General features: G+C 55.8%; 1 protein-coding gene and 1 non-coding gene across 5 annotated transcripts in view; one reads left to right on the top strand and one right to left on the bottom strand.

The window, feature by feature from the left end:
• Positions 1–700: 700 nt before the first annotated feature.
• Positions 701–23,905, bottom strand: part of CPLX1 (complexin 1) — a 58,463-nt gene continuing 35,258 nt past the window's right edge. The window contains exons 1-3 of one of the 4 annotated variants that reach the window (XM_071217754.1): positions 8,961–9,082; positions 6,311–6,486; positions 701–1,940 (exon numbers count right to left, since the gene is read on the bottom strand). In XM_071217754.1, the coding sequence (XP_071073855.1) occupies positions 1,743–1,940; positions 6,311–6,472 (360 nt within the window). In that variant the 5' untranslated portion in view covers positions 6,473–6,486; positions 8,961–9,082 and the 3' untranslated portion in view covers positions 701–1,742. The other 3 variants (XM_058301946.2, XM_004453189.5, XM_058301939.2) reach the window with 3 other exon arrangements.
• On the top strand, positions 12,180–12,283 carry LOC111762905 (U6 spliceosomal RNA). Its single transcript, XR_002795902.1, has one exon. It is a non-coding gene; the product is annotated as a U6 spliceosomal RNA (small nuclear RNA).

Genomic DNA, 23,905 nt, shown 5'->3' with positions numbered 1-23,905 from the left:
ACGCAGGAGGACAGCGGGGATGGGGTCGGGGCCGCAGCGCCGCTTCCGCCAACTGCCCGCGCCTGCGCCCCGCCCTGCCCTGCGGCCTGCCGCCCTGCCCTGCGGCCTGCGGCCCTGCCCTGCGGCCTGCCGCCCTGCCCTGCGGCCTGCCGCCCTGCCCTGCGGCCTGCCGCCCTGCCCTGCCCTGCGGCCTGCCGCCCTGCCCTGCCCTGCCCTGCGGCCTGCCGCCCTGCCCCGCGGCCTGCTGCCCTGCCCTGCGGCCTGCCGCCCTGCCGCCCTGCCCTGCGGCCTGCCGCCCTGCCCTGCGGCCTGCCGCCCTGCCCCGCGGCCTGCCGCCCTGCCGCCCTGCCCTGCGGCCTGCCGCCCTGCCCCGCGGCCTGCCGCCCTGCCCTGCCCTGCGGCCTGCCGCCCTGCCCTGCGGCCTGCCGCCCTGCCCTGCCCTGCCCCGCGGCCTGCCGCCCTGCCCCGCGGCCTGCCGCCCTGCCCCGCGGCCTGCCGCCCTGCCCCGCGGCCTGCCGCCCTGCCCTGCCCTGCGGCCTGCCGCCCTGCCCTGCCCTGCCCTGCGGCCTGCCGCCCTGCCCCGCGGCCTGCCGCCCTGCCCTGCGGCCCCGCCCTGCGGCCTGCGGCCTGCCGCCCTGCCCTGCGGCCCCGCCCTGCGGCCTGCGGCCTGCCGCCCTGCCCTGCGGCCTGCCGCCCTGCCCTGCGGCCTGCCGCCCTGCCCTGCGGCCTGCCGCCCTGCCCTGCGGCCTGCCGCCCTGCCCTGCGGCCTGCCGCCCTGCCCTGCGGCCTGCCGCCCTGCCCTGCGGCCTGCCGCCCTGCCCGGCCTTCCGTCCGAGCGTGCCTGAGCGCCCTGGCTCTGGCGTTCTCGGCCCTCCCCGAGCACCTGATGGGGCGAGGGTGCTTAGAAGGCGAGGTCAGGGGTCCACCCCCGCCGCGGCGGAGAGAGGAAGCCGAGGGCCAGGGGGGCGTGGCTGGGGCGGTGCACACTGAGCGGGGCCTGGGACCCCAGGGCGGGGCTGGGGGCCGGGGGAGAGCAGGCGTGATGGGGAGGGGCTTGTCTGCGTGTGTCACTCCCGAGCCTGAGTGTGAGGACACTTCCGCCAGACCCACCGCCTTGTTTCTTCGTAATTTAGAAGAGCGCAGGGCCACAGCATTCTTAAGACGCAAAGCCTGCCGAGGAGTGAGTGGAGAGGAACAGAAGGGCAGGGAGGGACAGACGGACAGAGCGTGGTGGGTGCAGTGGACCGGGATGGCTGGTGGAGACGGGCGGAGGGATGCCGGCTCCCCAGCTGTTGGGGTGCGGGAGAGGGAGGGGCTTGCACGCTGTCCCCTCCCCCTATGGCTGTGCCCCTGCGTCTGGCCCGGGCGGCGCCCACCTTCGCGGGAGGGTGCACCGGGTGGTGGCCGGCAGCGGACGTTCCGTGGCCCTGGCCTCGGCGCGCCGGGTGGGCGGTGAAGGGCGGAAGCAGCAGGGGCTCCCCGCCTCGCGGGGAGGGTCCGAGGAAGCGGTGGGCTCCGGGGGTCAGGCGCCCCTCGCCTGGTGGGCATGGGGAATGGCAGTGGCTGGGGGCGTGTGGGGCTCCCGAGGCGTGAGGGCAGGGGCGACAGACCTGGGACTATGGCTTATATTGGCATGGGGGGCTGCGCGCTGCTCCCGCGTCCCTTCGGGGGCCTCCGCGGAGGGGGATGCACGGGGCGGGGAGCGGGCGGCGGGGGCGGGGGGGCTCGGCACTGCCGCCGCGCTACTTCTTGAACATGTCCTGGAGCGGCCCGGGCAGGTACTTGATGACCGTGTCCAGGATGCTCTCGTCCTCCTCCTCCGGCTCGTCGCCGCAGCCCGGCGGGATGGCCTTCTTGGGCCGCGTCAGGCTGCCCTCCGAGTTGGCCTCCAGGGCGGCCTGGGCCTCGGCCTCGCGCTCCTCCTTCTTCTTGATGCCGTACTGGGGGGGAGGGGGCGGGAGTCAGAGGGCGCGGGGGCCAGGGGACAGGGCAGGACCTCTCCAGCGTCGCCTGGGGGGGGCGAGTTTTCCCCACAGCACGTGGACTCCTGAAGGGAGTGGCCTCACCCAAGAGGGATGAGACCCCCACGGCGGAGGTGGGGGGCGACGGAGGAGCCACCAAAGGGTCTCTGCTGTGCAAGGAGAGGCCAGTGCCCAAGACGCCGCCCCCTCACCCGCAGCCCCCTCTCCTGCCACAGCCTGCCTTGGGAGGAAGCTCGAGGTCTCAGACCCTGAGCCTGGCCTGAGCGTCACCCAGGGCGGGTCCAGCCATCCTCCCCCCAACTCTGACCCGTCCCCCTGCCAGTCCAGCTCCCTGGTCCAGTGCCGTCGGCTGGCTGGGTGGCCCTGGTGGGCCAGTCCTCTCCTTGGTGTCCCCCCTCCTCACCCCCAGAGTCCCCTGAATGGCACCTGACGCTGTCAGGTGAGACGGCGGGGACCTGCTGCTGCCATGGTCACCCCCACTTCTGAGCCCATTGTGGTGGACTGAGTTCTGCCCCCAACAGATACGCCACCTTGGTCTTACACCCCTGCCTGTGGGGGTGAGCCGCTCGTGAACAGCAGGCTTGACCTGTGACCTGGCTCAGGTGCCGTGGACATCAATAGGTCAGGTCGGGAGGCAGGGACAAGGCTGCAGCCAGCCCAGAGCCCTGGACAGGAGGCCTTGCCGGCATCTTGACCTTGGACTCCTTTAGTCTCAGAACTGTGAGCCAATAACGTACCCCTGTTAAAGCCAGACTTGTGGTGCTTGTCGTGGCACCTGGCACTGAGACACCTGTCCCCAGAGGGCCCTCAGGTGACCGGACAGTGGCTCAGGGTACGGCCAGCCTGGGGGTGAGGCTGGGTGGGCAGAGGAGCACCCACCCCGGCCAGGAGGGCCAAGTCCAAGGAGCAAACATAGGACGTTGGTGGGTGTGAGTGAGGCAACGGGCAGAAGGGCCAGCTGCTTCAAGTGTCTAAGTGTCGGTGAGATGAAGACGGTGAGATGAAGACGGGGTGGGACCTCGCGTTTTCCTGGCCCTGCACAGGCGCCTTGCAGCCTCCATCCCCGCCTCTGATTCAGGTCTCTCTCCATAAACGGGGCCTCCTGGTGCTGGTGGAGACATCTTGGCCACCCCTCCCTCCGCTCCTGCCGCCGCCCCCGCCACGCCCAGCAGGCGGCTCAGCCACCTTCCACCTGAGACCCCGGGGAAGGACGAGCTCTCAGCCCACCTGAGGCCACCTGTGGCCATGGCACCTGCCCAGGCATGGAGGGAGGGGGCTTCCTCACAGGGACCCAGGCCACCCCTTGAGAGCTGGGGGTGCTGGGGGTGTCGGTGGTGGGCGGGCGGCCATGTGGGCCTCAATGGGCACAGCTAAGTGGGGATGGACGTGTCGCACGGACCACAGGGGCCTATTGGCTGCAGGGACGAGGGCCAGACCTGACTAGTGAGCACGGCAGGTCCTCCTGGACGGCCCCCTTCCCGAGACAACCTCCTGCCAGTCGGGCAGTGTCAGGAGTGGGGAGCAGACCTAGGCCGGGCCAAGGAGCTTCTCGCCAGTCAGGGCTGCAGAGGCGGAGGGGCTCCCACAGCCAGGGGGGCGCCTGCCTGCGGAACAGCATGTCCTCGGGAGCACGCAGTGCTGGTGGGAACACGTGCTGGTGAGAACACACGTGTGCTTGTGGAAACTTGCTGGGGAACACACATTGTTGGCAGAAACACGTGTTATGCTCGGGAACACAGTGCTGGTGGGAACACGTGTGTGCTTGTGGAAATGTGCTGGGGAACATGCAGTGCTGGCAGGAACATGCATGTGCTTGTGGAGCCACGTGTGCACTCGGGAACACGTGGTGCTGGCAGGAACGCGTCCACGTTCAGGGGAACACACGGCACCCCCAGCCACTGCTCTCGTTCCGCTGGGCCTGGACCGCGAGCTGGGGGCTTCTGTAGTGCTACAGTGGGACCCCCTCCTCGCTGGCCCCCTTCCCCATCTGTGCACCCTATTTTGAGGTTTAAATTTGTGTATTTCTTGTCTTTGCATTTTCCATTTCTTTCCCAGTCAAGCCCGTGAGAGCCAGTTGAATTTGCTGGTAAGTTCCCTGGACTCGGAGCGTCTAGAAGCCCAAGGGCTGGCTGGACCTCAGGTCAGGGTCATGAGCCTCCCCAGGGCTGTGGGGAGGGGCCCTGGGCTCTGGAGCCCAGGTCCTCCCTGTCCGGCTGGACCACGGGGCGAGGGTTCCGCCTGCCAGCAGCCAGCAGAGGCTGCCCCTGGGGCCCTGCTGACCCCCCACGCGTGCATCCTGCTGCTCGCTCCACGTCCACCTCCACACTGACCCTTTCCTGTACCTCAGCCCTGGATAGCCACGGGCACAACAGCGCCTGCCCGTCCCTGCTCTGGGGTCCTCTGCCTCCTCGCTGTGCCCTCACTGCACGGCTCCCCTACCGGGCCCGATGCCAGGTGCAGCCTGCGCACGTCCCGCTGGCCTGTCAGGACACGGGCTGGGCCATCGTGGAGGGGGAGGGGCTAAAGCCAGCCCCTGCTCCCCAGGGCCCCGTCTCAGTTCTCTCCCCAGCAAGGCCTGCAGGTGCTGTCCACTGGGGGCCGGGTGGGTGACGTGTCGCCCCCAGGCTGTCCACCAGCCCTGGAGTGGGCTGCCCTGCTCTGAGCCCACCTGACCTCACTGGGACCCGCCAAGGTGTCCCTGGCCGTTACAGACCCAGCGGACTGAGGCCAGACAGGCCTGAGCTGGGGGGCAGGAGTGGAGGGGCTAGCCCGGACCCCCTTGCCCTTGCTGCGTTCCACCTGCCCCAGCTGCCAGCCCTGGCCCCTCCCCGCCTCTGTGTGAGCCTTGGGGGCTCCACCTTGTCCTGCCCTGTCCACCAGGCCTGCCTGTCCTGGGGCCGCAGCTTGGGAAGGGGAGGGGGCTGCTGGCTGCGGGGGCCGAGCCTGGCAGCTGTGCTGCGCTGAGTGACCAGGGCTGCCGTTGTCGATCGACACCTCCCAGGGAGGCGGACAGACGGCTGAGAGCAAGCAGGGGCCTGCAGAGCCACCCGGGGACCCAGCGTCCACTGTGGCTGGCAGCAGGTCAGCCAGCTGTGCGGCCCCGGAGGCAGGGCTCAGCATCACCCTGGAGCCCCCAGGCACCCTGACACAGCCCCCACCTTCCCTCAGGCGGACCCCCAGGCCAGCCTGGCCCACGCATGCTGCCTGGTCCCAGGGCTGGGGGGTGAGCACGGGGGGCAAACCGCCCCCACAGGTGGGAGGCCACAGCAAGTGGGAGGCTGGTGCTGACCCAGCCAGCAGCCAGCTGGGGGTCTTGGCAGCCTCTGTCGGCGGACATCCTGGCAGGCAGGACCAAGGGGTCCGAGTCTCCAGGTCCAACTAGCAGGAAATTGGATACACCCCCGGCCACCCCCACCCCCACCCAAGGGGGTTCCAGCGTAGAGGGGATTCAGGGGTGCCAGGGGACCCCCTCGGCCCAGGCTGGAAGGCTGTGGCGCTCTGTGAAGGAGGTGGGCGCCCTTCCCTGTGCCCACCCCAGAAGCTGGGGCAATGGAGCGAGGGAGGAGACCGCCCCCTTGGGAAGCTCTGCCCCCACCACCACCCCCACCCCCACGCCCGTCCTCCGCCAGCCCACCGCCTCGTGCCCACAGCGAGGCCCGCACAGCTGCCAGTGGTCTCCCTCCTGGGGTCTCTTGAGACCCCCAGCTTTCCACAGCCCCCCTGGGCTGCAGGCATGCTGCCCGGCGCACCCTCGACCCCACGCCGAGTGGAGGCCCAGGCCCCCATGGACTCTGACTAGGCGCTGACGCTGGACGCCTGAGGGCCTGGAGCCCTTCTGGAGCCCACGAGAGCCCCCCGGAGCCCACTGGAGCCTACCAGAGCCCACTGGAGCCCCCCCAGAGTCCACTGGAGCCCATCAGAGCCCCCAGAGCCCCTCAGAGCCCACTGGAGCCCACCAGAGCACCCCCAGAACTCACTGGAGCATACCGGGGCACCCCAGATCCCACTAGAGTCCCCCTGGAGCCTACTGGAGTCCCCCTTGGAGCCCATGAAAGCCCCCCAGAGCCCTCTAGAGCCCCCCTGGAGCCCATGAAAGCCCCCCAGAGCCCTGCAGAGCACCCTGGGGCCCACCCTCAGCTCACCCACACAGCCGACAGCCCCTCACCTCCAGGGGGATCAGGCCTCCCCATCCCCCACCTTGACTTGAACACCCCTCCCACCCCCCATTCCCCACCTTGTTGTGGACGCCCCTCCCGCACCCCCTTGCCGCCCCTCCCGCACCCTGCCCCCCTCTTCCCGACCTACCTGGTCGCCCCTTCCCCACCCACCTTGTCGCGGATGCCCTGCCGCATGACCTCGCGCTCCGCCTCCATCTTGGCGTACTTGGCCTTGCGCTCCTCCTCCTCCTGCCGCAGCGCCTCCTGGCGCTCCTCCTCCTTCTTGGCGGCGTCGGGGTCCTTCTCCTCATCGCCCCCCAGCATCTTCCCCATGTCTTTGGTGGCCCCTGGGGACGGGACGGCGTTGAGTCGGGGCAGCCCCACCGGGGCAAGGACAGACCACGTTGCTCTGCGGGACCCTGCCTCGGGGGCTCGTCCTCGCCCCCACTCCGGCCCCCACCGGCGCCTTCCAGTCCTCCACGGGGCGAGGTGTCATGTGTGTCGGGGGAGGGTGTGCAGGCAATGGTTGTAAAACAGTGTGGCTGTGTGTGAGCTGTCTGCCCATGTGTGGCTGTGTGTGTGTGGTCTGCACGTGTGTGGCTGTGTGTGAGCCGTCTGCACGTATGTGGCTGTGCGTGTGGTCTGCCCGTGTGTGGCTGTGTGTGTGTGGTCTGCACGTGTGTGGTTGTGTGTGTGTGGTCTGCACGTGTGTGGCTGTGTGTGTGTGGTCTGCACGTGTGTGGCTGTGTGTGTGTGGTCTGCACATGTGTGGTGTGAGCCGTCTGCACATGTGTGGCTGTGTGGTCTGCACGTGTGTGGCTGCATGTGTGGTCTGCACATGTGGCTGTGCGTGTGGTCTGCACATGTGCAGCTGTGCGTATGTGGTCTGCACGTGTGTGGCTGTGTGTGATCTACACGTGTGTAGCTATGTGTGGTCTGCACGTGTGTGGCTGTCTGTGCGGTCTGCACATGTGTGGCTGTGTGTGTGCGGTCTGCACGTGTGTGGCTATGCGTGTGTGGTCTGCACATGTGTGGCTCTGGTCTGCACATGTGTGGCTGTGTGTGGTCTGCACGTGTGTGGCTATGTGAGGTCTGCACCTGTGTGGCTGTGTGGCTGTGTGCGGTGGCACCGGCTGGCCGTGTGGCTGAGCAGAGGTTGTGTGGCTGTTGAGTCTGTGGGCTCACAGGGGCGAGGCCAGAGCAGGAGCTCTGGACCGGGGTCCATGACCTCGAATGGGACCTCAGGAAAGCGCTGTTCTCGGGGCCGTGCTGGTGCAGGGGTGATGCACTTGGTGAGGGGCCCATGGTGCTCACCTACTGACAAAGGGGTCCGTGGAACAAAAAAAGTAAAGAGCCCCTGGGCTAGAGCGTGTCTTCTGTGGGTCTCCGTGTCCAGCACAGGGCCCGCCGAGTGCTGGGGGGCAGGAGCCCGAGTACAGGCTGAGTGCGGGCAGGGGCGCATCCGGCAACAGGGGTGGCCGGGCCCTGCCACTGGGGAGCGGACGGGGCGGCAGTGGCCCTGGCTGGGCCTCGCTGGCACCAAGCCCCTAATTTCTCACCGTGCCAACCACCACTTTTCTCACGAGCCCCTGATTCACAGGCCCCACAAACCCCTCCCCGAACGCCCTCTGTGACTCCGCATGCAGGGCAGACGTGTAATTACAGCCTCGGAGCCCAGCAGGCGCGTCCTGGCCTGCAGCCCCAGGGAGCACAGCAGCCGCGGCTGTGCCAGGCCTCGGGCATTGCTGGCACGGGGGGGGGGGGCATGGCCAGCGTGGGGTCTGCCCGCAGGCGGCCAGCGTGGGCTGCCAAGCCTCCAGCATCCTCCCACACCAGCTCGCTCGCGCCCAGGCAGTGGGACCAAGCAGCCACCCCGTTTTCCCTGTTCACCCCGGCTCCACCCTCCTTGCCATTCTTCTCCCACGACCCTGCAGGCAGAGGCCAGGTCTGCTGGTCTCACCCCCTGCCCCCTCACCCAAGATCTTAACTCTGTCTCTGAGCCCTTGACGTCCGGCCTCACAAGGAATGCCCAAGGCACTCGGACAGAGCGGCTGAGTCCACCCCAGGAACATCTGTGAGGCACAAGCACACACACGACCCCCCCGCGGAAGTCTGTATGCTCTACCCGTACCCAGCAGAGACACCCCAGCTGTGGAGCCCAGCTCTCTACCACCCCCTCGATCTCTGAATTCAGCACCTCCACATGCTGATTCTCCACCCTGTGTTCTTTGTGCTCTACAGTTACTACTCTGCTACTGCACCAGTCCGTGCAATACTGACCAGTCCCCTTTCCTCAGCATGTCTGGGCCACATGCTGCCTTTGTAAGTGCCTCAGGAGTGACTCCCTGTCCGCCAGCTGTTGGTGGGATGAGAATGGCCTTTTTGTGGTTGCTCTGGGCTGAGAGCCCTCAGGCCTGGCCATGCTGATACACAGGAGCTGTCCTGCCTCTTCCTGGGTTTCCCTGCTGCCTGAAACTCCACCTAAGGGTGTGGACTGTGCCACAGTGTCACCTTGGGGACTGAGAGCTGGCCTGTACCAGGACTTGGCCAATGCCACGGATGCAGAAGCCACATCTGGAAAATTTTGCAAAGCAGATTTCAGGCCAATGACTCCAGGAAATCGGGCGGTAACGTCCCGGACGGGTTTCTTCTAACCATTCCTCCGAAGCCTCGGCAGGGCTCTGCCTCCTGGCACTGCCTCCCAGCAGGTGCATGGGGCGGGTAAGGGCAAGCCAGCCTGCCCAGGGCCGCACGGGGTGGGCCGCATTTGCGCGCCCTGGCTCCGCCGGCCCAGCAGCCGACGCAAGCATCCATCGAGCACCTGCGTGTGCTGAGGCGGCTGCGTCTGGGGGGAGGCTGCCTCCTGTCGAGCCCCCCGCTGAGCTCGGGGCCCACAGGGGCCCGGGAAGGTCCTTCAGGAAGGAGGTGGCACGGCGGGCACGGCGGCGTGGGCGCCCAGGACCTCCCGGCCAGCGGGGCGGACTCGCGCTCCAGGCAGGCGGGACTCCGGGCGGCAGGGCCTCGGGTCCGAGGCGCCCGGCGACCCCGCGGGGCACACGGCGCGGAGCCTCCCGGGAGCGCCGGGACCCTCCCCGCGGCGGCGGCGCAGCGCGTGCGCGGCTCGGGGACCGGAAGCGCCGTCCGCGCAGGCGCAGGAGCGGCGGGCGGGGCTGGCGGCCGGGCCGGGGGTCCGGGGCGGCCGGGCCGGGGGTCCGGGGCGGCCGGGCCGGGGGTCCGGGGCGGCCGGGCCGGGGGTCCGGGGCGGCCGGGCCGGGGGTCCGGGGCGGCCGGGCCGGGGGTCCGGGGCGGCCGGGGGTCCCGGCCGCGCCCCGCGCCCTCCGCGGCGCTCCTCCCGGGCACGCACCCCGCGCTCGCTCCGGCGGCCGCGGCCCCTGAACAGGCCCCGAGAGGACGGCGGGGTCGAGCCCCGCGCCCTGGCCCAGCCCCGCGCCCCCCGGCTCCGCCCCGCGCTCCTCAGCCTCGGCAGCGCCTCGCGAGGGCGCGGGGACCCGAGCGCGTGGCCGCGCGGGGCTGGGCCAGGGGGCGGCGCGGGAGGGGCTGAGTCCCCGCGCGGGACACCAGGATAAAGACCCCTGGGGTGCGGCCCAAGACCCCCGCCCCAGTTCAGGTCCCGGCAGGACGGGGGCGGGGAGGGGGTGGTAACGCAGAGCCCCCCACTCGTCCAGGCTCCCTGAGCGCGGGGAGAGCCACCTGGACGTCGGAGGGCCACTCACTGCCCAGGGGTGGGGGCTCCGTCCCACACCCCACCCTCCACCCCCGCGTCCTCCTGCCGCCGCCCCTTCTCAAGCCCCCGCCCCAGCTTTGCAGAGGCCGCGTGGCCCCGGAGGACTGGAGCCCTTTGCTCTGCAGGAAGCCTGGGAGGCAGGCCAGGCCCTGTGGGCCCGGGGACCGGCCCGGGCTTTGGTGTCTCCACCCAGGGCCGGAGCACCTCCGGTGCCCCCTCCCCACACCAGCTCATTCCACAGGCCTTCCCCGGACCTGCCCACCCCAAATGCCCTCAGCTAGGTTCTTCTGTGGCCAGTAGTTGTAAAAAAGCACTTAAGTGGGTGCCTTCATTTCACTGGACACACACTCTACCTCATTAAAGGTCGTTTTATAAAACTTTTCATTTTGAAATAAGGTTAGCTTTGCAGAAGAGTTGCCAAGCAGTGCAAAGTGCTCCTGTGTACCCCTGACCCGGCTTCCCGTGCTGTGAGCCTCTTGCCTAGCCATGGCGCAGTCACCAACGCTGGAAGGGTTGACCGAAGTACAACGTGGGTAACCAGCGACGGTTCATTCCAGCGTCACCGCTTATCTCCCCAGTGTCTTTTTTCTGTTCCAGGATCCAGTCCAGGATACCCTGTGGCATTTAGATTGAAGTCAGTTTTATAAAGGTTAAAATCGTTTTAAAAACTTGAAGTAAAACTATGGGAAAATTATAAACTTTAATGAAAGCCTTAAAATACCTAAATAGATAAAGACATTTGTCACATTCATGGGTTAAAAGGCTCAAGGAAAAAATGTTAGTTCTGAACCTGAGCAGCACATCAGTGCAATCCCAGTCAAACTTCAGAAAGTCATAAAATCTTTTGAAATTTAACAAGCTACATTTTAAAAATATGTATTGAAATGCAAGAAGCCTTTCAGGGAACCCTGAAAGACCAGGAGGAGGACAGGAGCTACCAGGTACGATGGAGAGGTAAGTGCAGCCTATAATAAAACACCTCAGAATAAATATGACCAAGGAGGTGAAAGGCTTGTACACTGAAAACTACAAAATAGTGCTGGAAGAAATTAAAGACCTAAATAAATAGAAAGACATCCTATGATCATGGATTGCAAGACTTAATATTGTTAAAATGTCAATACTGTCTAACATGATCTACATATCTGATGTAATCCGTATCGAAATTCCAGCAGCCAATTTTGCAGAACTGGAAAAGCTGAACCTCAAATTCATATGGAATTGCAAGGGACCCCGAATAGCCAGAACAATCTTAAAGAAGAGCAAAGTTGGAGGTGATCTCACATTTTCTCATTTTAAGACTTACTACAGAACTATGGTAATTGAAACAGTGTGGTCCTGGCATAAGGATTGACATATAGACCAATGGGACAGAATTGAGAGTCCAGAGTCAAGCCCCATATCTATGGCCAGTTGATTTTCAACAAGGGAGCCATGTCCATCCAATGGGGAAAAAATAGTCTCTTCAGTAAGTGGAGCTGGAACAGCTGAGAATCCACATGCAGAAGAATGAATGTGTCTACAGAATGGAGGGGGAGAGTATAAACAATGTAAACTATAATCCATGCTATGTGGCAGTGCTCCAAAATGTGTTCATCAGCTGCAATGAATGTGCCACACTAATGAGAGAAGTTAAGGTGGAGAAAAGTGGGAGGAGTGGGGCATGTGGGAATCCTTTATATATTTTTATATAACATTTTATGTAATCAAAGTATCTTTTAAAATAAATAAGAAATATGTTTAAAAAAGAGAATGACTCTGGACCCCAAACTCTTTATACAAAAATTAATTCAAAATGGATCAACAGTCTAAATCTAAGAGCTAATACTACAAAACTATTAGTAGAAAACAGGAAATTATCTTCAGGACATTGTAATAGGCAATGGACTTTTAGATCTCACTCCCAAAGCACAAGCAACAAAAGAAAAAAAAATAGATAAAATGAACTTCATCAAAATTTAAAATCTTTGGTGTACCAAAGAACATTAACAAGAAAAAGAAAAGACAACCTACAGAGTGGGAGAAAATATTTGAAAACCATGTATTTACAAAGGCTTAATATGCAGAATATCTAAAGAACTCTTTCAACTCAACAACAAAAAAAGACAGCCCAATTTAAAAATGGGCCAAGGATTTTAATAGACATTTCTTCAAAGAAGATATTCAAATGACCAATAGTTTATTAAAAGATTCTCAACATCACTAGCCACTAAAGATATGCAAATTAAAACTGTGAGATACCCTCCACGCCCACTAGGATGGCCATTATTTTAAAACACACACACACAACAACTGGTGCTTTGCTTTGGCAGCACATAGACTAAAATCGGAACGATGCAGAGATTAGTATGGCCCTGTGCAGGGACGGCGTGCAGATTCGTGAAGTAAACCATATTTTTTGTGGTTACCAGAGGTTCTGTGGGGAGGGAAGGAAAGAATAGGTGGAATATGGGACATTTTTAGGGCACTGGAATTGTTCTGCATGATACAGCAGTGACAGATACAGGCCATTATACATTTTATCAAAACCTATAAAACTGTACAGTCAAAAGTGTAAACCATAATGTAAACTCTAGACCTCGGTTAATAGCAGTGTTTCCTTATTTGTTCATCAAGTGTAACCAAGGTACCACAGTGTTGTAAGATATTATTAAAAGGGGAAAATAAGGGAGGGAAGAGGTTGTAGTATATGGGAATCCCTATACATTTATTATATGAAAAAAAAAAGAAAAGAATTACAAGCTGAGAACACACATATGCTCTTCAAATTTGTTTTTCCTATTAAAAGCTTTGGGGAAAAAAACTGAAAAGAAGTTTTAGTGAAGATGCAGGAAAATAGGAACCCTTGTACCTTGTCGGCGGGAATGTAAAATGGTTTTGATAATATGGAAAAGTATGGCGGTTCCTCAGAAAATTAAACAGAATTATCAGATGACCCAGCAAGCCTAGACATACCCAGAAGAGCTTAAAGCACGGACTTGAACTGCTGTCCGTACCCCAGGGTGCATCATAGCAGCCAAAAGGTGGAAGCAGCCCGCATGTCCGTGACAGAGAAATGACAGCAAAATGTGGCACGTCGGTGCAATGGGACGTCATCCAGGGTAAAAACAGCGACATGCTGGTCCACGCCACACGGGGAACCTGGAAGACGTCACGTTGAGTCAAACAAGTGGGACTCGAAGGACCGATAGTGGATGATTTATATGAAAACTGAGACTAAGCATATTCATAGGGACAGAAAGCCAAACGGTGGTTACCGGGGGTCAGGAGAGACGGGAGCCGTGGCCAGGGGAGCCTGAGTTATGATCTGGGTGATGAGGAGTCTGGGATAGTAGCAGATGTTACAAAGTATTGTCTGTGTGCTTGATGTCAAAGAATCGTCCACATAAAAGGGTTAGAACGATTTTTATGTTACGTATGTTGTATCACAGTTTAAATAAATAAATAGATCATTTTTAAAAGAGCAGCCTGCTTAGTGAGGGTCGGTGCTGGGAGTTGGAGGGCCCAGCCCAGGGCAGGGCCCGGAGGTGACGACCGACCACCGCAGCGGCCCAGCCTGGGGGCCCTGGAGCAGGAACCCCCAGTGGGGACGGTAGCTGAGCTGCCATCACACCACAGACGAACGCCTGTGGCCCATCAAGCTGAACGTGAGCCCAGAGTAAAAACACCAGCTTTGCTCTTCTGCGTTACCAGACCATGGCGATGTATTTGCTTTTTTTATTGTCAATTTCCACCAAGAGAAGGAAGTCCCAGAGAACAGGGACTTTGACTAGTTCGAAGCATGCCTAGCACATAGTGAGTGCTCAATTAACATTAGGTGAGCAATGAATAAAAGCCGTGGAAGAGATGCATTGCCCAGGAGCCACAGCACAGGCTCAGCAAGGGGCCCAGCCAGCACAGGAGTCGCCGACCCCTCCTCACAAGGCAGGGGCTCCTCGTCTTGGAGGGCCCAGTTACTGCACCACAGCAAGGAAGGGAAACAAAAGGAAGAAAGATTTGTAAGGAAAAAGAAAAACCATCTTTGTTAACATGATCCTCTATATAGAAAATCCTAAAGAATTCACAAAATCACTACTAAAACCAGTAAATGAATTTTTCAGTCAAAGATTCTAAGACTAATAACCAACCAACAACTGGATTTTTATATACTAGCAGCAAGCAATTAGAAAATGCAATTTAAAAACAATTCCATTAACAACAGTGCCAAAACAAATATCCATGAATATATTTTTAAAAGATGTTCAATCCCTCTTCACCAAAAACCACAGAACTTTGCTGACAAGAGAGTAAAGATCTAAATGAATGGAGAGATGTACCTTGTTCGTGGGAGTATTGTTAAGATGTCAGTTTCCTCCAGGTTAATCCAATGCAACCCCACGCAAAATCCAAGAGGGCATTTTGAACATATTACCAACTGATTCTAAAATTTATATGGAAACGCAAAAGATCCAGAAGAGACAAAGCAGTTTGGAAAAGGAAGAGCTAGGTTGGAGCACTGCCACTGCCTGGTTTTAGATTTCCTACAAACCCCAGCGATGGCGTCTGTATGGGATTGACAGACGAAGAGACACCGAGGTCAACAGAACATAACAGAGAGTCCAGAAATACACACACGTGCATGGCCAGCTGATTTTTGACAAAGCTGCAAAAGTAATTCAACCAAGAAAGGATAGTCTTTAACAAGTGGTGCTGAAACAATTCAGAATCCATATGCAAAAAAAAAAAAAACAACTCTGCAATATCATACACAAAAACAAACTCAAAATTGATCATGGACCAAAATGTAAAACTAAGCCTATAAAACTCTGGAAGAAGACATAGGAGAAAATCTCTGTTACCCCGGGTTTGGCAAACATTTCCTATTTAGGAGACAAAAAGCATGAACCTTAAAAGAAAAATTAATACTGGACTTCACCAACATGAAAAACTTTTGCTATTCAAAAGACACTGTTGAAAAGGAAGTGTATCTGGCTCATCAGCTAGAGCGTCTGCCTACCACATGGGAGGTCCAGCGTTCACACCCTGGGCCCCTGACCTGTGTGATGAGCTGGTCCACGCGCAGTGCTGATGTGCATAAGGAGTGCCGTGCCACGCAGGGGTGTCCCCGCAAAGGGGAGCCCCACACGCCAGGAGTGTGGCCCAAAAGGAAAGCCGCCCCGCACGAAGAAAGTGCAGCCTGCCTAGGGTGCCACCGCACACACACACAGCTGATGCAGCAAGATGACTCAACAAAAAGAGACACAGATTCCCAGTGCCGCTGACGAGAATACAAGGGACATAGAAGAACACACAGCGAATGGACACAGAGCAGATAACTGGTGGGGGGCGGGGTGGGGAAGGGGAGAGAAATAAATAAAAAATCTTTAAAAAAACAAAAAGACACTTTAAAAAAAAAGAAAAGAAAAAGAAAAGGTAAGCCACAGTTTGAGACTATGTTTGCAAACCATATATCTGATAAAAACACATAAAGAACTACTATAATTCAATAACAAGAAACAAACAGCCTGATTTTTAACATGGACAAAATATTTGAACAGATATTTCACCAAAGAAAAGGTGCTGATTGCAAAGAAGGATGTGAAAAGATGTGCTGGCTATGACAAATAAGGCTCACGGGCATGAGCAGTCAGGAGGGAATGCACACTCAAATCTCAAGTGAACACTCCCTGCTAGCCCAAAGGTCTAAAATTAAAGACCTCGACAACACCAAGTGTGGGTGAGGATGCGGAGAACGTGCTGGTGGGAGTGTAGTAGAGCCTTTGGAAATGTCTACCAGTCTACTTACCACGCGACCCAGCAGTTCCACTCCCAGGCATGTACCCAAGAGGAATGAACACTCAAGTTCACACACACAGGAACGGGAATGTTCAGAGCAGCCGCTTTCTTGTTAAAAGCCAAAGCCTGGAGCCAGCGCAAATGCCCGTCAACAGGTGAAGGGTAACTGAGGTGGGATCCACCCCTCCAGTGGAATCCACCCAACAACAGCAAGGAATGGGCTCTGGACGCACCCAGCAACATGGAGGAACCTCAGAATCTTTATGCTGAGTGGAAACGCCAGATGCACAGTATAAGGTTGCATTCATGTAAATGAAAATGCAAAGTAGTCTAAAGGCAGAGTGCAAATCAGGGACCTTCTGAGGCCGCGGGAGGAGGAGGTCAGACTGCAAAAGGTGATGGCCCAAACTTACTGAATTGTACCCTTTAAATGGACAATATTTACACCATAAATTACACCACAATAAAATTGATTTTAAACCTTAACAAATTAAAAAACTGGAGATATTGTAGGTCGTATTCCCTGGTCATAATTTAATCAATTATAAACCAATAGTAAAGTGTTGATCAAATCCGTAACTATGGAAGTTCACATTTAGAAATATTTACCTAACCTAACTCTCACCGAAGGGGAAATAAGAACTGAAATTGTAAGAAATAAAATAAAAAATCCAAAAAGCAATTAAGAATAAACACTCAGGGGCTGTATGGTTAATCTCAGGCGTCACCTTGGCTGGGTAATGGCGGCCATTTGTGTGGTCAGGCAAGCACTGGCCTCATTTCTCTGAGGGTATTTTGTAGATGAATTTACATCCTTAGTCTGTTGGTTGTCTAAGGCTGCTGCATCTACAATCAACAAAGGAGCTTGCCCTCAGCAGTGAGAGGACTCTCCTTCAGCCCTTGGAGGTGGGAGAGGAGAGCTGAGGATTTCGGCAGAGACGAGAACCTCCATCTCTGCTTCAGCCGGCCAGCTTCTCCTGGGATGGCATCGCCTTCGTGGCCAGCTCGGGCCTGCCCTGTGGAATGTGGACTGTGAGCCAGTTCCTGTAATAAAGCTCTCAATATTCACTTACACATGTGCACATACATCCTGTGGGTTCTTGTTTTTCTGAGGAACACTGACTAATACCCGTATCCTAGCTAAAAGTGTTTTGGGAGGGAAAATTATAGCCTTTAATTTCAAAGAAGAAAAACAGAAAGTATAGGAAATTTATGCTTATCTTAAGAAATTTAAAAGAAAAACAACAAAATAACCCAAAATAAGACATTAAAAGAGAATGAACAAAGGTTAAGGCTGAAACCAAACTAGAAAGCGAGCAAAACAGTACAAATCTGTTTCCATTAAGACAAGGATCAGGTGACCCTGCCTGGTCCCACTGTTATTATGCAGCTTTATTCTGAAGCTTCTACTGGATTTCCTAAGAAAATAAGCAGTATTTGTGGTAAAATAAGTATAAAATTTTCTTTCTCCTCCCCACTCATTCACTGACCTAAGAAACTTAGGACACCCTAGTAAAAACCTACTTTCATTATTAATGGATGTAGTATAATGGCGAGACACAAGATTTATAAATAAAAATTGATAGCTTTGCCCCAAATTATCAGTAACAAGCTAAAAATACAAATAGAGACAATATTCCTTTCATAGCAATAAAAATATAAAATACTTAGGAATAAATTTAACAAGGTGGCTCAGAACCTACATGAAGAAAACACATCATCTTTTAAAATTTTATGAGTTTGGAAAGACACACCAGCATCTTGATGGGCAGGTCTACTGTCACACAGCTGTCATTTATACCAAAATTAACATAATTTGTATATAATCCGGATTGCACCTCCAGTTCAAACTCCAACCGTTTTTTTCTTTGCCTTTTCTTTTTTTGGATTTGGATAAAATTAAAGTTCATACCGCAGAATAGAAGTCATGGCAGGCCTCCAAGCATCCCGCCGCCGAGACGTGAAAAGGGTGAGTGCGGAGGTGCCGATGGTGTAAGAGAAGCCCCAGGCGCCAGCCTGGAGGCGGTGCCGACGTGCCCCTCCAGCTGGCTCCCCACATCTAGAGCCCACCGCTCCATCCCGCCTCGCGGCCCCCAAGGCCGGGAAAGCTCCGAGGGGCTGCACAGTGCAAGCCCGGGCAGCCTGGGGCACAGATGTTTAGAAGAGCCGCAGGAAAAAGCCCTGACTAGGCGCCTGCCGTGTTTAGTGATTATGTAAGTATAGAAAAGAGACTGGAGGGAGAGGCACCAGGTCGCCCCCAACAGAACCCCGGGAAAGAGCACGGGATCTTCTCCAGCACCCCGGGATATTTACAAAGGTCAGTCAACTACTCACCGGCAGCAATAACCTCAGCGTTTTTCAAAATAGAAATAAGTTCACACCCTCTGACCAGGATCACAAAACTAGGCAGGCAAGTAACACATGTAGGAATAAGACTGTTTTTTAAAACCTCTAAAAAATATATTTAAATCCACAGTTACCACACATCTAGGAGTGAAAGAAATGAGACTTACCTAGCAAAACCTAAGGGGGAAGGCAAGGCTATAAATAGCCTAAACACTAACATTCCTAAGAAAGCAAGAAAACACACGAATGAAATTCACCTCTGCGTCCAGCCTATGGCAGAAGAGCAACAGAGCAAACCAAGGAGAGCAGAAGGAAGGCAGGAGTCAATCCATTGAGAATGAAAACAAGCCCCGCCATTTTACCCAGGTCATGTGCCCGTTCCTGCAAGTTTGTTTTCTCCTCCAAAAAAAAAAAAGAAAGAAAACAATTGCCAGGAGCCCAGAAGAGGAGTCCTCACACACCCCCAGGACAAGCACCTGCCTGCCCACAGGCAAGGAGACGGAAAGAAGCTTCAAACAGGCAAAACAAGGGGAAATGGCCGAGAAATATCCACAGGTCAGAAGGGAATGGAAATGGTCGAATTAAGTATTGTACACCCCATCCTAACACACTTGAATGAAACAGTTTCTAAACAATGTGGCAAGAAACTGGGAAAGATGTCACAGAATTCACAGATGGAATCTTCCAAACTTTGAAGAAATAGATCGTCCCAATAATAGTTAGAATGCTTTTGGAATGGAAAAAGAAGGAACAACTCTGGGTTGTTTCCCAAAACCAGCCCCAGAGGCCCCTGTGGATTTCAGAGGAGACTCTAGCCCGAGAAAGACAAACAGGGTTTGGCATTTCTTAAAGAATTCTGTAATAACACAGGATATGCATTCACTGGGGCTCATTTTAGGAAAGTGAAGAGGGTTGACGTTACACAGTTGTCTGTTCCTGATGCCGGCTGCGGCACAGGCTGTGGCCGTTCCGCCTGCAGCTCAGGAGGGTGTTTGGGGCTGCCTGCTCTGTCCTGAGGCTGGAGGTCCTTGGGGCGCTGCCTGCTCTGTCCTGAGGCTGGAGGGTCCTTGGGGCGCTGCCTGCTCTGTCCTGAGGCTGGAGGTCTTTGGGGCGCTGCCTGCTCTGTCCTGAGGCTGGAGGGTCCTTGGGGCGCTGCCTGCTCTGTCCTGAGGCTGGAGGGTCCTTGGGGCGCTGCCTGCTCTGTCCTGAGGCTGGAGGTCCTTGGGGCGCTGCCTGCTCTGTCCTGAGGCTGGAGGTCCTTGGGGCGCTGCCTGCTCTGTCCTGAGGCTGGAGGGTCCTTGGGGCGCTGCCTGCTCTGTCCTGAGGCTGGAGGGTCCTTGGGGCGCTGCCTGCTCTGTCCTGAGGCTGGAGGTCTTTGGGGCGCTGCCTGCTCTGTCCTGAGGCTGGAGGTCCTTGGGGCGCTGCCTGCTCTGTCCTGAGGCTGGAGGTCCTTGGGGCGCTGCCTGCTCTGTCCTGAGGCTGGAGGTCCTTGGGGCGCTGCCTGCTCTGTCCTGAGGCTGGAGGGTCCTTGGGGCGCTGCCTGCTCTGTCCTGAGGCTGGGGGGTCCTTGGGGCGCTGCCTGCTCTGTCCTGAGGCTGGAGGGTCCTTGGGGCGCTGCCTGCTCTGTCCTGAGGCTGGAGGTCCTTGGGGCACTGCCTGCTCTGTCCTGAGGCTGGAGGTCCTTGGGGCGCTGCCTGCTCTGTCCTGAGGCTGGGGGGTCCTTGGGGCGCTGCCTGCTCTGTCCTGAGGCTGGGGGGTCCTTGGGGCGCTGCCTGCTCTGCCCTGAGGCTGGAGGTCCTTGGGGCGCTGCCTGCTCTGTCCTGAGGCTGGGGGGTCCTTGGGGCGCTGCCTGCTCTGTCCTGAGGCTGGGGGGTCCTTGGGGCGCTGCCTGCTCTGTCCTGAGGCTGGGGGGTCCTTGGGGCGCTGCCTGCTCTGCCCTGCGGCCTCCCCAGCAGCTTTCTCCTCGTCGCCCACAGGTGGGAAGTCAGGGCCTTCCCTTGCCTTGCAGCCGTGGGGCACCAGGAGCAGGGCAGGAGCGTGCAGGGCAGGTCAAGAGATTAGTCAATAGACAGATCTGGAACCTGGCAGAAAAACCGCCGCCATCACACACGCGTTCTTCAGTAGCCCGGGACGGCTGCTGGAAGGCCCTCATGGCATTCTCCCGTTCAGAATGAGTTTTCCTCTGGAAGCCAGGAGAAGCCCCGGATATTCTCCAGGGGCCTTACTGTCAGGCCCTCCTGGGGGATTGTTGGGGGGAATCAATCAAAACCGCAGACAGCTGGGACTCCCTGCCCTTAGCAAAGGGGCAGAATAATTAATGGTTCAAAAAGCAAAGCTGAGTCTGTCTCGCTCTCTCGCCTTGGGAGCCCTGCTCTGGCCCTCTTTGCCCCCACCTGGATCAATACTCAGGAAACCCAGGGACTGATCATCTGTGACGGGGAACTGCAGTCTGTAAATCAGCCCACTTTGTCACTCTTCAGCCTAATCAATGTGGCTTGCTCTTAAAATTCATTTCTTGCAGCTTAGTCAAGAATCTAGACAAAATCCAGTAACATGAGGAGTAGAAATAGTAAGGATTGTTTTGCCCCCTTAATTAATTGACCTCTTTATCATTTTGAAATGACTTTCTTTATCCTTGGTAGTATTCTTTCCTCTAAAATCTATTTGTCTGATAGTATTGATTATTATTAGCTTGTTTATCTTTTCCATCTTTTCACCTTTTTCATATTTATCGAGTTCCTGCTATGTACTGTTGATATATCAGTGAACAAAGCAGACATGGGAGGGAGGGGACAAAGCCTACAAAATAGAGTTATATAGCATATTAAAAGAATGGGGTTGCTGGGAATAAACTAAAGCCAAAAGGGGATAAGGTGGGAGAAGGTGCTGCAACTTTTTTTAAAATTTAAACTTTATTTTGAAATACTCTCAAACTTACAGACATAACAGTTACAAAAAGAATACAAATCCCATACAGAGAACTCCAATGTGCCCTTCTCCCCCAGATCCACCAATTTTAACATTGCCACATTTCCATATCATTTTATCTATCTTTCCATCTATCAGTCCACTTTCTGAACACTTGAGAGTAAGTTGTGTACATCATGCTCCTTGCACACTTAAAACTGCCATGTACATTTCCTAATTACAAGGATATACACTTATGTAACCACCTTAAGTGCAGCTACGAAGTTCAAAAAATTTAACATTGATATAAAACTTATGATCGATGCTCCAATTTTTTCATATGCCCCAATAATGTCCCTTTGAGCCTGTCCTCCTCCCTTGTTAGATCCTGTCGAGGATCATGTGTTGCCTTTAATTGTCACAGTCTCATTAGTTGTTCTTTCTTTCTCTCCTTTTTTTAAATTGTAGGAACATACAACATCTACTTTCCCGTCTCACCCCTTCCCAAGCAGACCGTTCAGTGGCATTAATCACAAGCATGATACTGCAGTACCCTCACCACCTTCTATTATTAAACTTTGCCCTGCTCTCCAGTTTGCTGGACTTACCCAGGTCAGCTAACACGGAGGTGAGGATGGTCAACCACCACGCCAGGGAACCGAGAGCCTACAGCTGCAAGCAGCAGAATCGCATCCATCAGCCACGTGAGATCTAAGCCCCCTCTCGATTTAGAGGTGGAGTGGACATCGCCATCCCAGGTCCTCAGGATTGGGAGTGAAATATGGACTAGCGTGGGCTGACTGGTGTTCTACTACAGACTTGTGTGACTCCAGCAATGGAAGAAATGATAAACTTTCCCATCTCCTCCAGTAGGAACCCTGTGCCCGCTACGCATTGACTCCCCATTGCCCCTGCCCCCAGCCTGGCAACCTGAAATTTAATCTATCTCTATGAGCTTGCCTATTCTCCGATATTTTCTTTGTAGTTATCATGAGGCTTAAATTTAACATCCTATATCTATACCAGTCTTATTTGCTTTGATACTAACTTCAATAGCATACACAAGCTGTGTTCCTTAACCCTGCCGTCACCCCACCTTTATGTAGTTCTTGTCACAAAGTACATGCTTATGCATTAGGAGTCCAAAACCACTGACTGATCATTACATTTTATGCATTTGTAAAGTAGAGTTACAAACCAAAACCACAACAGTCCTGGCATTTACATTTACATGTCCTCATCCTCATGGAGATCTTGATTTCTTCATGTGGCTCTGACCGGCTGTCTGCTGTCCTTTCCCGACAACTTGCAGAGCTCTCGTTAGCGTCTTTGGTAAGGCTGGTCTGGTGGTGACAAAACCCCACGGCTTTTGTTTATCTGGGATTGTCTTAATCTCTCCCTCATTTTTGAAAGGAAGTTTTGCCAGCTATAGAATTCTTGGTTGGCAGCCTTTGCCTTTCAGCACTTTAAATCTGCCATCCCACTGCCTTCCTGCCCCCACGGTTTCCTGTGAGAAGTCATGGGGGCTCCCTCGATGCTCCCTCGTTTGAGATGTGTGGCGTCCCAACACTAGGCATCCTGTGCCAGGCGTCCTGACACTAGGTGTCCCAAGGCTAGGTGTCCTACGTTGGGCGTCCTAACGCTAGGTGTCCTACGCCAGGTGTCCTAATGCTAGGCATCCCAACACTAGGCATCCCAGCGCTAGGCGTCCTAATGCCAGGTGTCCCATGCTAGCTATCCTATGCTAGGCATCCTATGCTAGCTGTCATATGCTAAGCATCCTAACACTAGGCATTCTAACACTAGGTGTCCTATGCTAGGTGTCCTAACAACACTATGTGTCCTAACACTAGGTGTCTTATGCTAGTTATCCTATGCTAGGCATCCTATGCTCTCTCTCTCTTTTTTTTTTTAAGATTTATTTATTTATTTATTTCTCTCCCTTCCCCCCAACCTGGTTGTCTGTTCTCTGTGTCTATTTGATGCGTCTTGTTTCTTTATCCACTTCTGTTGTTGTCAGGGGCATGGGAATCTGTGTCTCTTTTTGTCGCGTCATCTTGCTGTGTCAGCTCTCCGTGTGTGCAGCACCATTCCTGGGCAGGCTGCACTTTCTGTCGCGCTGGGCGGCTCTCCTTACGGGGCGCACTCCTTGTGCGTGGGGCTCCCCTACGTGGGGGACACCCCTGCGTGGCAGAGCACTCCTTGTGCACATCAGCACTGCACGTGGGCCAGCTCCACATGGGTCAAGGAGGCCCGGGGTTTGAACCACGGACCTCCCATGTGGTAGACGGATGCCCTAACCACTGGGCCAAGTCCGTTTCCCCCTATACTCTCTTTATCTTGGCATTCAACAGTCAGATTATAATATTCTATGGTGTGGGTCTATTTGGATTTCTCCTGTTTGGAGTTCATTGAGTGTCTTGGGCGTGTATTTTCAGGTCTTTCATTAAGTTTGGGAAGTTTTCAATGAAAATGTTCTAATGATGATTGAGGTGATGAATGCTCAACTATGTGATTATACCAAATACCATTATTGAACACTTTGGATGAATTGTATGCTTTATTAAAATGTATCAATAAAAGTGATTTGTTAAAAAATTTTAGGGGGGACTTCCGGCAAGATGGTGGCTGAGTGAGCTTGCCTTGCCGTCTCTCCTGGGAAGAGGCAGCTGGGCACCGCTGGAGGTTCTCCGGGACCAGGCTTTTTCAGGATTTTTTCAGGGCAGGAAGTGTCTGGACATCGATTTGGTGGGAAGGTAACGGAAAGGACTGGTCTATAAGATATAATTTGGGACTTTTCAGGAGGGGGAGGCAAGATGGCGGCTGAGTGAACTTCCCGGTTACTAGCTCCTGGGGGGAATCGGCTGGGAGGCGTCGGAGACTCTTTGGGACCGGCTGTTTCGGGATTTTTCCTGGTCCGGAGGTGTCTGGACATCGATTTGGAGGGAAGGTAACAGAGAGGATCCATCTGTGAAATATACACGGAGATCCCA

This window comes from Dasypus novemcinctus, chromosome 1, assembly GCF_030445035.2.
Source record: "Dasypus novemcinctus isolate mDasNov1 chromosome 1, mDasNov1.1.hap2, whole genome shotgun sequence".
In the NCBI taxonomy this organism is placed as follows: Eukaryota; Metazoa; Chordata; class Mammalia; order Cingulata; family Dasypodidae; genus Dasypus; species Dasypus novemcinctus.
This window is presented reverse-complemented; position numbering and strand designations above follow the sequence as displayed.